This window comes from Ornithorhynchus anatinus, chromosome 7 (assembly GCF_004115215.2).
Source record: "Ornithorhynchus anatinus isolate Pmale09 chromosome 7, mOrnAna1.pri.v4, whole genome shotgun sequence".
NCBI classification, from domain to species: domain Eukaryota; kingdom Metazoa; phylum Chordata; class Mammalia; order Monotremata; family Ornithorhynchidae; genus Ornithorhynchus; species Ornithorhynchus anatinus.
The window spans coordinates 48,526,156-48,539,019 of record NC_041734.1 but is presented as its reverse complement, the minus strand read 5'-3'; the positions used below and the strand labels follow the sequence as shown (position 1 = coordinate 48,539,019).

The following is a 12,864-nucleotide window of genomic DNA, read 5'->3' as shown; positions in this document are numbered from 1 at the left end:
TGGGAAACAAAATGTCAAGAAGCAGTGATTTTCTAACCCAGTAGTTAGTGGGAGGAGTTCTGTTCCGTAAGTATTGTTGTAAGGACGGGGAAGGAGTGTGTTTAGGAAAGAACTTCTTTCCTGGATGATCATTTACCCGTTCTGATCAAGGGAGAGGCAGTCTGTCTGTGAGTCTGTCCTAGAGGTGATTCTTCAGAAGATCCAGTATCCCACACTCACCCTTTCTGATGGAGGAGAAATATGAGAAGGGTCATCATGCTTTACTCAATGAAGGCGAGGAAAATGAAATGGTGAGTTTTTAGTCCATTTCATCCTCATGTTTTGTCTTTTATCCCTGATCCTGTGTTATGAAGAAAAGAAGCCCAGGTGAGACTCAGTCAGGAGTTTGAGTTTTGAGAGGAAAAACTATGTTAGGAAGACAGTGAGTAGGTTATGAAGAATATTATTCCTCTGAGAAAGAAAAAAGATAAAATCAAATTTTTATTAAGCATCTTCAATATAGTTAGCTCTGTTCAAAATATATGTAAACGTTCAATAGATATGATTCAATGAATGTGTATGTTTAACTTTTAAGCACGAATGTAAGGAGTCCTGCGTTCTAATCAAGGAAAGCATTTATAGGAACCCAAACTTTGTTTTTTGATTCAAAAAACAACAGATAGTAGGATCCTTAATCTTTTTATTTTATTGCGTTACTGATCATGTAACATTTTAAAAAATGGGGTGCTGCAGCCTACAATCATTGAAAAACTTATGAACTGTTAGCATTCATCCTGTTCCCCTGTTTTCCCTTCTTATTTCTTAATCTTAATTCTTAGCAAAGTTTGTAGATTTTGATTTACCAGACTAAAACATTAGTGACATTTTCTGTACGTCAACAGGTATTATTTTATTACATTACTTCCCTCTGTTAAAATGAGGACATATAGAAAAATTCAAGATGAATTTATTGCTCCTATTGAATTCTATGCATTCAATAATTTAAGCAATTCTCTGGTTTCAAGCAAGGGTCCAACCCTTTCGTATAACTTGAATAATACTCTTTGTTCTGAGCTTTTAAAAACTCACAAACATGTCATTTACATTGAGTTGGTTTTACTTATAAACATCACTTTGAATTTTCTGAAATGAAAAAGAAATAGAACATAATCAAAGAGATGTTACAGAAATGTGCTCTCGGGTAATTGTGTCAGGCTAGGCTATTGAATTCTTTGTTATTTCTTAAACTGGTCTTTCAAGTCTAATCTGCTTACCTATTCCTATAGCAACAACATCTTTGAGACTTCACTATATTACCTTTCTGCTGTCAAAGCTGCAGAAATTGTGATGAGCTGGTAAAGAAAGCGATATCTTTTTCTAGTTGGCCTTTTTAACCAATCCCTGTTCTTGGAAAGTTTATATCTGAAAAACAGTTTTCCCTCAGCCTCTCCAAAATGTAAACTAGAAAGCTGTTTTCCAGGCCACTTTTTTGCTTTCATCATCTACCTTTCCTGACTTTCCTTAAGCTTCCTCATCAAATTCAAACTTTGAACCTAACCTTTAAAACATTATGCTTCTTTGCATTGTCTCTTTACTTGGGCTCAATGTTTTTTCCTTTTTCACTTCATCATCCGCGTCGTCACTGAACCGAAGGATTGCAACTTTGCTACTTCTTTTGATTGGCACTGGCCTATCGCTTACCCACATTCTTCAGCAATTAGTTTCCTCAAAGCTGTCTCTGCAGCAGTCACCAGTTAGTTTTCACTTACAAAACCACCACTTCTACAAAAGCATTTTTACAGAAAAGATTTAATAGATTTTATTAAATCCTTATAACATTTCTGTGAGCTATATTTGTATTTTATCCTCATTTACTAACAAGTGAGCTCACACGCCCATAAGATTGTTGTCAGGAAATTTGTCCTGGTAGTTACTGGAAGTGGCAGGTTCAGCCACAATTTTAATTGCACTATGGGCAAGGGATGTGTCTGCTAATTCCTTTTTTGGTACTCTCCCAAACACTTAGTACATTGCTCTGCACATAGTAAGCAATCATTAAATATGACTGATAGACTGATTGATTGATAGACTGATTGATGTCCTCCTTCTCCACTGATGCATTCCCCACTTCTGGGGCTGAATTTTGAGTCCTGGATTCTGCCTCTATATATTTAGATAAAAAAGGGCGCTACTTAAAACTGAGCCAACAAAATAACTGCCTACTCATCCTAAAACCTAAATTTACCCAAGTCTCATGACTGACAAAGTCTGGGTTATAACTCAGTCTGAGTTAGAGAAGCAGCGTGGCTTAGTGGCAAGAGCCCGGGCTTGGGAGTCAGAGGAGATGGGTTCTAATCCCGGCTCCACCACTTGTCTGCTGTGTGACCTTGGGAAAGCCACTTAACTTTTCTGTGCCTCAGTTTCCTCATCTGTAAAATGGGGATGAAGACTGTGAGTCCTAAGTGGGACAAGCTGATAACCTTGTATCTGCCTCATTGCTTAGAACAGTGTTTGGCGCAGTAAGCGCTTAACCAATACCATTAAAAAACAACAACTCAGAACTCCCTAAACTATGATTTACTCACAAAGTCTTGTTTCCTTTTACATCCTGAAAATAGTTTTTTGGGTCACATTTCTTTTAAAAAAGACTCTGAAGAGACGATCGGGTGCTTAGAAAGCTAGTTTGCACAACACAAGAGTGTTTTCTGAAAGTATCTTTTTGCAAGAAAATTTCATTTTTGGTCCCATTTTCAAAGGGATCACTTCAAGGAATCGTCTACTGGTCCTCATTGGAAATGAAGTTGGGCAGCCCAGACTATCAGGCTTGGAGCCAGACACCACTAATCTCACTTACGAGTTCCCTCCAGGAACCTTGGTATTATACTCTCTGTCAGTTTGTCAGATTATAATTCAGACTTTCCCACTTTCCTACTCCCTGTAGTCTCACCCTGCTGTCATCCTGGGTCAGGTGAAGGTTTGGATTTAGGAGATCATTCTGGATATTTCCCAGATTCCAACTAGGAGAGTGGCAGGGAATGGGAAAGCATCAGGTCTTCAGCATCCACACATCCCAATTGTAATTGGGGCAGGCTCCCAAAAGATACAAAATAAGTTATTATAAGAAACCAACCCTACACCCACACTGTCCAATCTAAGAGACGTTTTCAGCCATATTGAACTGAATTAGAAAAAAAATCCTAGAGTAGAAAACTGCTCAAGTTCCAATGACCTAAACTACTGCTTATTCGATCTCTGAGGCATATGGATAGCAGAAGGAAAAATGATTAGAAAAAACAAATTAGATGAGTGCATATTTGAAATACCCAAGCATAAATGAACTCGATCATCCAAATTAGCCTCAGTGCCAATTAGTAAGGATCAACTTTTTAATTTAGTAGAAAATCCCCCTTTTGCTCTTTGGTTAATGAGTCAGGTACCAGAAATGCAATTAAAAAATAGGTGACTTCTGTGACCTTTTCACCTGTTCATTATGTGATATTTTTGTAGACGGTAGCATAGTTTCCCCTGACCCATCCTCTTGTCTTGTATTAGTATTAATATTGTATTAATTCTGTTGTATTGTACTCTGCCAAGTGCTTAGAACAGTGCTCTGCACATAGTAAGCATTCAGTGATTACCATGATTATTTGATTGTTCTATTCCTCTTCATCCAAATTAGACCAGGAGCCCCTGAGACAGAGCATCTTTCCAGTAACTATTGTTTTGCCATACCTTTCCTCCTGTTCAACAAATAATAATTGGAATTTTCTCCTAGAAATTTTCTCCAAAGAGATTAACCATTCCCAACTTAATTCATGCTCAAATTATAATTTTAATTTTGGGGTGACCTAATGACCTTTAAGATTTGGAGTCACGGGCTGTTTCGGTCAGCTGCTTCCAAGAGTGATGAGTTATCCATTTTAGTACCTGTTAATGCATCTTTGAAAACTTAGCCAGTGCCTATAAATTGCAATATCAAAGTGACCACAAGTACTTGTGACTATTAGACTTATTCACCTTATAGTAAGTAACCTTTCTGCTGTCAGTATTGTGTCTGACTGTTTCAAATTTCATTAGGAAACCAGTGTAATAGGTCAAAAATCTGTAATCCCTAGAACCAGGAAATGTGTAGATTTTAGATATTTGCAGATTTAAGATCACATAGGCCAAATATTTCAAACTGAAAAAACTACTACTTGCATTGTACATTTGATTTAGATTCTACATTTTATCTTTCTATAGTATATAAAAATGCATATATGCCATGTAAAACAAAATCAGAAACAGGTGCAAATTAAGGAAACTTACTTCAGTTGTAAAACCAAATGGACTGGATTTTCGATGCTTGTAAATTTTAGAGTTGTGGCATTTTGATCTCTTATTCGTAAGAGCTTAATTACCTAAGAGAAAATAATTTTCTTAGTCCTGTAGGATTCTGGCAAGACCATGAGATCCGGAGTTAAAGAATCCACAATAGAGCAACAGCATAAAGTTTGGGGAGCATTTATATATCAGACGTAACAAAATGAGGAGTCATTTGGTGGTTTAGTTGAGAAGGAAAGGAAAGAGAACAGTGTCCTGAGGAAGCAATATATGCCCATTTCATAAATTCCAGTCTGGCCAAATAGATGGAATATTTAACCCTCAAACCTACAATTAGAGAAGAAAATAGAATTATAGAGCCTGCTACATTAAAGAAGCAAGTAGTAGAAATTGCAAGTAGTTGAAATAAAGTAGAATTTATTGAGTGCTATTCTAAGTACTTGGGAAACTCAACAGAAGCAAAAATATACCCTCTGCCTACTAAGAGCATATTGGTTAGCCACCAAAAACGCACATGTACGCAACAGGGGTTTTTTTTACCAAGCATGAGTTCGTTTGATGCTTCTCTTTCTGATTCTCAATGGCTTAGTCTCTTTTCTGCTTGGCAGGACATCTATGGTGAGATTGAAAGAGCTGAGTACCTTATGTTTGGCTCAATTCCTGGCTTCTTGTATCTCCGATGTCTGCCTGTCTCACCACCATCTTCTTCACTCTCCTTTCTGAGACTTAACCATTAAAACATAGGTCTGAACAAGATTTCAAGAGATCATTCGATCCACTCATTTATTCATTCAATCATATTTGTTGAGTGCTTACTGTGTGCAGACCATTGTATTAAACTCTTGGGAGAGTCCAATATAACAATAAACAGGGACATTCCCTGCCCACAGTGAGCTTACAATCTGGAGGGGGGGCAGGGAGAAGCATTAATATAAATAAGTAAATTACATATATGTACATAAGTGCTGTGGGGCTGGGAGGAGGGAAGGGAGGGGGAAGAACAAATGAAGCAAGTCAGAGCAACACAGAAGGGAGTGTTAGAAGAAGAAAGGACAGGGGGCTTAGTCAGGAAGTCCTCCTAGAGGAGATGTGCCTTCAATAAGGCTTTGAATGGGAGAGGGGAAGTAATTTCTGTCTGATTTGAGGAGGAAAGGCATTCCAGGCCAGAAGCAGGATGTGAGCGAGAGGTCGGCGGTGATATAAACGAGATCAAGTCTCCTACTTCCAAGCAGAGAATTACTAAACTTTCCAATCAGTCAATCGATGCTATCTGGTGAGTGTTTACTGTGTACAGAGGATCGTACTAAGTGCTTGGGAGAGTTCAGGATAGCAGAACAGGTAGACACTTTCCCTGTCCACAAGGAGCTTACCGTCTAGAGATGAATATAGATATTAAAATAAATTATGAATATGTGCTGAGTGCTTTGTCAATTTTTTTCACATATTTTCAATCTCCCTTGGTTGCGTAGTCCAGTACTCTAAACACTCGAGAAACAAGAATGTTCAACTGAGAATTCTTTGGGCCACAGTAGATAAAGCAAACAACTGATTAGCATCCTCTCATTTACTCATACACTTTAGAAGGTCAGCCCCTTCTTCTTTAGGCATTCACCTTTCAAATTGTTCTGAAAAGCTGTGGGAAGAACTAGTAGAGACTCTTAAATTGTGGTTTAATTACTCAATTTAAGGTCCAAAGATTTATAATGTCAAAATAGCATTCCCAGTGGGAAAACATTGATTCTATTTATACTAATATTGTTTCACAGTTTTGTGTCCCTAGTCATCCATCAGCAACGAGTAATTATTTGAATTGCTTGTCACTATCTCTGAAGCTGTATTGAAATTAGATTGATAGAAGCAGAAAAGCAATCTCACAGAATGTCTGAGTCTGCCATTTGTTAATCACCAACTTTCATCGTCATCATCAATGGTATTTATTGAGGGCTGACTGTGTCCAGAGCACTGTACTAAGTGTTTGGAAGAATACAATAAAACAGATTTGGCAGACGAGTTCCCTGCCCATAAGGAGCTTTTAGTCCGGAGGAACAAGCTAGCTTTTCTGTCTCATGGTATTCCTCCAAGAAAATTATGCCCACTGTTGGAGACAGAATACTGAACTAGACGAACAAATCTGACCCAATAATGGCATTACTTATTTGTCTATTTCTGCTTTCTACCCATTTTTCATTCTTTGGCCATTCTTCTCAACTGATAACATTTAACATCAGGGATAGGATGGGAGAGTCCATCCCTTCAAATTTATTCTTGATGGAAAAGTAGAACATTCTGACTAGTGTTTTTGAGGCATGTTTGGCTCCAAATACTCTGCAAATGTGCAGCTCTGAATCAGTCATTATAATAGTATCTATAGAGGTTTTTTTAATCTCTCCGATCTGTGTCTTTTGGCATGCCCCAAACAAGCCCTGCTAATATTCCTTCTTCATAAATATTTGGCATGAGGCATGTTCAATTTATGCAACTTATTTTTAGAGCTCATCATTTTGTTTTCTTCTCTGACACAAGATAGCAGATGTGTCAAAGAAATGGATGATCAACTAGATAATCAGTTGCGTGTATAAAATGCTAAGTAGTTACCCAATATAGGAAGGTTAAACCCCTGGTACTTGGGCAAAAGTCAATTCAGTGTTCTGCACACAGTAAGAGTTTAATAAATACCATTGAATGAATGATTGAATGTATTGACTGTATTTTCCTATTCCCGCTTATTTCCAGGATAAGTCAACATTTATGTTTTCTTAATTTTGGTAGGTTGGAGTCCACTTCATGCTCCAAGTTTCTATGATTTTGCATTCTGAAAAGAAAGGAAACAAATAGGACAGAGAGAGTGAATGTTCTTGCCATGTTAAGTTACTGAGAAACTGAGAAAAGTATCTGTCTATTAAAAAATCAATTTAGGAAATGCTTAATAATAATAATAATGTTGGTATTTGTTAAGCACTTACTATGTGCAGAGCACTGTTCTAAGCACTGGGGTAGATAGAGGGTAATCAGGATGTCCCACGTGGGGCTCACAGTCTTAATCCCCACTTTACAGATGAGGTAACTGAGGCTCAGAGAAGTGAAGTGACTTTCCCAAGGACATACAGCAGACAACTGGTAACTCCCAAGCCTGTAGTCTACTTCTCTGGGCCTCAATTACCTCATCTTTAAAATGGGGATTAAAACTGTGAGCCCCATGGGGGACAACCTGATTTCCTTGTATCTCCCCCAGTGCTTAGAACAGTGCTTGGCACATAAGCGCTTAACAAATACCAACATTATTATTATTATTCACTAGGTCCCGCAGCTTCTCCACACTGTTCTTCTTTCTGTTCTATAACTAAATGGAGTCTTTTAAATGAAGAAAAAACATATTCAGATCAAGAAAAAGGTAGACCAGTAGAGTGTTGCCTTGCAGGTCAGAGCACTCTTTGAAATTGGTATAATAAACCCAATGCTCATAGCCCTTAGACAACTAGCCCCAGACAGCAGAGGATACTGAACTCCCAAGGGCTAAACAAACGTATGAACTCATTGCTTAATAATAATAAAAATAATAATAATGGTGGTATTTAAGTGCTTACTATGTGCAAAGCACATACAAGGTACAAGGTACAAGGTGATCAGGTTGTCCCAGTGGGGCTCACAGACTTAGTCACCATTGTACAGATGAGGTAAAATGTGAAGTGAAGTGACTTGCCCAAAGTCACACAGCAGACAAGTGGCAGAGCCGAGATTAGAACCCGTGACTTCTTACTCCCAAACCCAGGCTCTTTCCACTGAGCCACGCTGCTTGCTCAGAAGCAATTTATGATGACCCCCTCATAATACACATAAAGGTTGACCGAGGCCTTTAGTATCTGACACTTTACTGGCTCTATTGACTCAACAGGATACAAATGGTCACTTTAGCTATATGATGCTTGTTCTGACCACTTGGTATTAAATCTATTATTTAAGGGAAGTAGACTTTTACTGTGTTCATTCATTCAATCGTATTTATTGAGCACTTACTGTCTGCAGAGCACTTTACTAAGCACTTGGGAGAGTACAATACAACAACAGACAGAAATGTTCCCTGCTCACAGCGAGCTTACAGTCTACTAAAGAGTATTCTGGGTATTTACAGACAGGTCTGCACAATAGAGGGTGAGACTGGTATTAAGTGAATTCCTGCTGGCCAGTAGCCAAAGCAGATTGTTCAGATAGGAAATTCATTTTTCTGTTTGTATTATATCAAATGGATCTGCTCTCTGCATTGCCTACCAAAATTAACTGGCCAATTTCTCAACTGCCCACTTCCCTCTGGGCGTTATCATAAAATTAAAGAAAAAAATCTACTTTGGGAACAGAATCATTTGGTTTGACCCCGAGCACAGAAACACACTCTTTTTACCCTTTTCCTGGATTGGGAGGACCTGGCTCTGCATTATCACGAGAGTGATTATTGAAGGACATAATCTCCTTTAGCTTCTGGCCCAAATTCTTCAGTGGTGTTCCTGAGCATTGGTAAGTAATTGGCAAACCACCCAGGGGTAACTACATCCACAAAGACTGTGCAGTTGTTACTGAAGTCCAGTTTATTAAGAATCCAGAGGCCTTTCTTTCTTCCCGAAAGACACTATGTGAATTTGAATGATTGTTTCTGAACAAAAGTGAATTGAAATTAGTTTCAGCCAGAAAGCTGACAGATGAGCAGATTCCTAACAGGAAACTGCAATGATTTGTAAGACATTGATGTCTCATTTCTCAAAAACTCCCTGTGCTGCTTCACTTGCCATCTGTATCTTAGGAGAGAGAAATAAAAGTCAGAATACTCATTATTATGGCACTAGCTACCATCCCCTGCAGATACAACTGAATTATTTATTCTACAATAGACACCTATTTTCAATAGAGTTTCAACTTAAAAAAGAAATCTTTCTCAAATGAAAAAGGACCTACAAGGTCTCAAATGGGGAAAGAAATGTTTTAATAGCTTTGAATTCTGTCAACATCAAATTAATTGAATCTCTCGTAAATTAATTTTTGAACAGAACAACAATTGAGAGGATTATAGAGTAAAAAGGATTTTATTCATTCATCTATTTAGAGAGGGTTTAGTTATTTTATTATATATGTTAATTAGTATCTTCATAAAGAGATATGATTCTCCTTGGATAGGCAGTGAGTTGTATAAAAATAAGGTAAGGCCAGAAGAGAAAACTGAACAGGAAATTTTCACCTAAATTCAAATGAAACGTGTGGAATTTTGAGTTCTAATGTTTCTCATTGTTCTTATATGCTTCCACCAGAATCTCTTCAATAAAAGATCAAGAACAAGTTTCATTGAAATCATGTCTTTTCCTGCATGCCATTTCCATTGACATCCATTGATCCTAGGTACTAAGAGACTAAAATGTTGGATATTTATTTTTAGGAATCTTTTCCATTATAGACATTTCTGTCCTTTAAAAAAAAAAATCAGGATTTGTGATCAGTACATCGTGCTCAAAATTGCGATAAAAATGAGCCATATAGGCCTTTCTGTGGTGTCTTAGGTGTAAGGGGCTGAAGAAGATGACCATAAATGAAAGAGGTGGGTTTTCCAAATGCACAGAAACTTCTCAAAGACCTAAAGATAGATCCATATTAGAAATGTAGACAGAACTTGGGAGGAACATGTAAAGGTCCCAGGTTCCAAAATGGCGTTCCAAGGCTTATATTTACAAATAGCATTAAAGTCTTCTTAGGACAAGAAAATATGAGCCCGTTGGGACTTATCTGATGAAAAGGGAGCATTTGGTACTATTGATAAGACCTTGATTATGGATAGTGTTTTTATTCTTCAAGGCACTCTCATGCAGCGTGGCTTAGAGAAGCAGCGTGGCTAAGTGGAAAGAGCCCGGGCGTGGGCGTCAGAGGTCGAGGGTTCTACTCCCAACTCCGCCACTTGTCAACTGTGTGACCTTGGGCAAGTAACTTAACTTCTCTGTGCCTCAGTTACCTCATCTGTAAAAATGGGGATGAAAAAATGTGAGCCCCACGTGGGTCAATCTGACTACCCTGTATCTACCCCAGTGCTTAGAACAGTGCTCTGCACATAGTAAGCACCTAACAAATACCATAATTATTATTATTACTTATCTCTTATGAAGTAAGGGGAGACAAGTGTTCTTATTCCTGTTTATACAGAAGAGGAAACTGAAGCAACCAGAGGCTAAGTGACTTACCCAAAGCTATACTGCAGGACAGTGATAGAGCTAAGTCCTTCTAGGAGGGAAGGACTTCAGGAGGTCGGAGACTTTGGCTAAGTATATTCAGGCTGGGGGTGAAGAGGGGAGGGCAAAGAGAAGATGATTTCCCCATCTTTAGATTGTGCGCTCCCTGTGGGCCATGGCCCGAGGCTTCTCTTCCGTGCTTCGTATAGCGTTTCATATATTATAAGCCTTAATACATGCTACTGTTGATGGTGATTCAGGAGGAGGAGAAGAAACAGATGAAAAGAGAGTGGAGTTTCAAAGTGAGAGACTGAATGAGGGGAGTGAAGCCACACAGAGAGGAGGGAGACGTTCTTTCCTCCAATTCTGAGGAGCCTCGATGCTTCTAAATCTTCCTACCCTCCTCTAGAGGAACATTTCTGGCAGCTGAATTCTCCGGTCCTCATAATGTCTTCTCCTTATCACGTCCTCCCACCACATCTATTTCCCCCTTTCTCACATAAACTTTCTTAGCCCTTCCCAGATTCTGTAGTTGCAAACTAACGTGGCTTGCAGCCTCTCACTGCTTATTTTCAGAGCGAAATTTGACCTCTATGAACAGCCAGATGATGGCTGTTGCCTTTGTTTCCTCTCTCTGCCCAGAAAGTGCCTGCCCCACATTTCTACCACTACCACTCATCCCTACTTCCGCTCCTCACTTCTTTTTTCACTCTGACTTGCACCTCTGAATATTCCCATGACCAGAAGGCCAAACTTTGATTGGCGGGTGCAAAGAAGACAAACTGAGTGGCATTTCTGAAGTAGAACTGGCTTAATAGGGTGGGGTTTCTGCCCTATCACATCTTCGCTTCTCTGCATACCAAGAAGATAATGCCCTGACTTGTGATAAGATGTAACACACCTCGATGCCTGCAGACCGCTAACTAGGCTGAGAAAATTTGCACCTGCTCAGAGGAGGAATGTTGGCAGGCCTCTGTAGCCACAGGCAGCTAGTTCAGCTAGTTTTGCCTCTGCCTCCTACCCCTATTTTGCCCTTTGTCCTAAAATGTCTAGTAAGAATGGCCTTTTGTCTTTCTCTTCTGGAGGTAGGATGGGCTAGCACAGGTGTGTGCTGAGTCTAGTGGGCAACGGACGATCCTGAGCGACTGAGCACTAGTGGGGAAAGTACACCAGGAGGCAGCTTGGGAGGCACTGTCCCTCCACGACACAGATCACATAAATCACACATATCACATTTTTTCTGTGTAAAAAATTTAAAGCAAACCCATCTGCATTTCCAAACTAATGCATTTTAAGTTTCTTGGACTTCTAAGCAAGGCAAAAACCACATTTTTATGGTATTTGTTGAGTACTTACTATATGTCAAGTAATAATAATAAAAATGATGATGGTATTTGTTAAGCACTACTGTATCAAGCACTGTTCTGAGTGCTGGGATAGATGCCAGCTAATCAGGTTGGACACAGTCCCTGGCCCACATGGACTCAAAGTCTTAGTCCTCATTTTACACATAAGGTAACGGCAGCACCAAGAAACTAAGTGACTTATCCAAGTGACAGAGCCAGGATTAGAACCCAGGTCCTTTTGACTCCCAGGTCTTTGCTCTATCCACTAGGCCATGCTCCTGCCCAAGTATTGTTCTAAGCGCTGGGGTAGATACAAGTTAATCAGGTAAGATACAGTCTCTGTCCCACATGGGGCTCATAGTCTAAGTAGGAGGGACAGCAGGTACTAAATCCCAATTTACAGTTAAGGAAACTGGAGCATAAGAACTGAAGTGACTTAAACAAGGTCACATAGCAGTTACATGGCCCAGTTGGGATTAGAACCCAGGTCCTCTGACTCCCAGACCTATGTGTTTTCCACTAGGCCATGCTACTTCTCTGTGGCAGATTCTGAATTGCTTTTTCCAAGAAACCTGTAGGAAATTTTTCATTAAGGAGACAGAGAAGCTGAGCCAAAGGTAGGTCAAGGGATTTTAATAACGATGCATGGATAATACTAATTATAATTGCTGTATTTGTTAAGATCTTACTGTATTCCAAGCATTGTGTTAAGTGCTGGGATAGATACAATAAAATCAGATCAAATCTAGCCCCTGACTTACATGGGGCTCACAGCCAAAGAGGGAGAGAGAACAGGTATTACATCTTCATTTTATAGATGAGGAAAATGAGGCACAGAGGAGTTCAGTGACTTACCCAAGGCCACACAGCATGCAAGCGATTGAGCTGATATTAGAATCCAGGCCTCCTGACTCCTAATGCCCTGCCTTTCCACTAAGGCTACACAGATAGGGAAACAAAAAACGGGATTAAAAAGGGAAGCATGACTTTAGACTGACTTCCAAAGGCATCGAACT

General features: G+C 39.3%; 1 protein-coding gene across 1 annotated transcript in view; it reads left to right on the top strand.

Moving 5' to 3' along the window:
- The first annotated feature begins 227 nt into the window (after positions 1–227).
- ATP13A4 (ATPase 13A4) overlaps positions 228–12,864 on the top strand; it is a 123,355-nt gene continuing 110,718 nt past the window's right edge. Inside the window, exon 1 of the mRNA XM_029069396.2 lies at positions 228–290. Coding sequence (XP_028925229.1) covers positions 228–290 — 63 coding nt within the window. The remainder of the gene's footprint in view (positions 291–12,864) is intronic.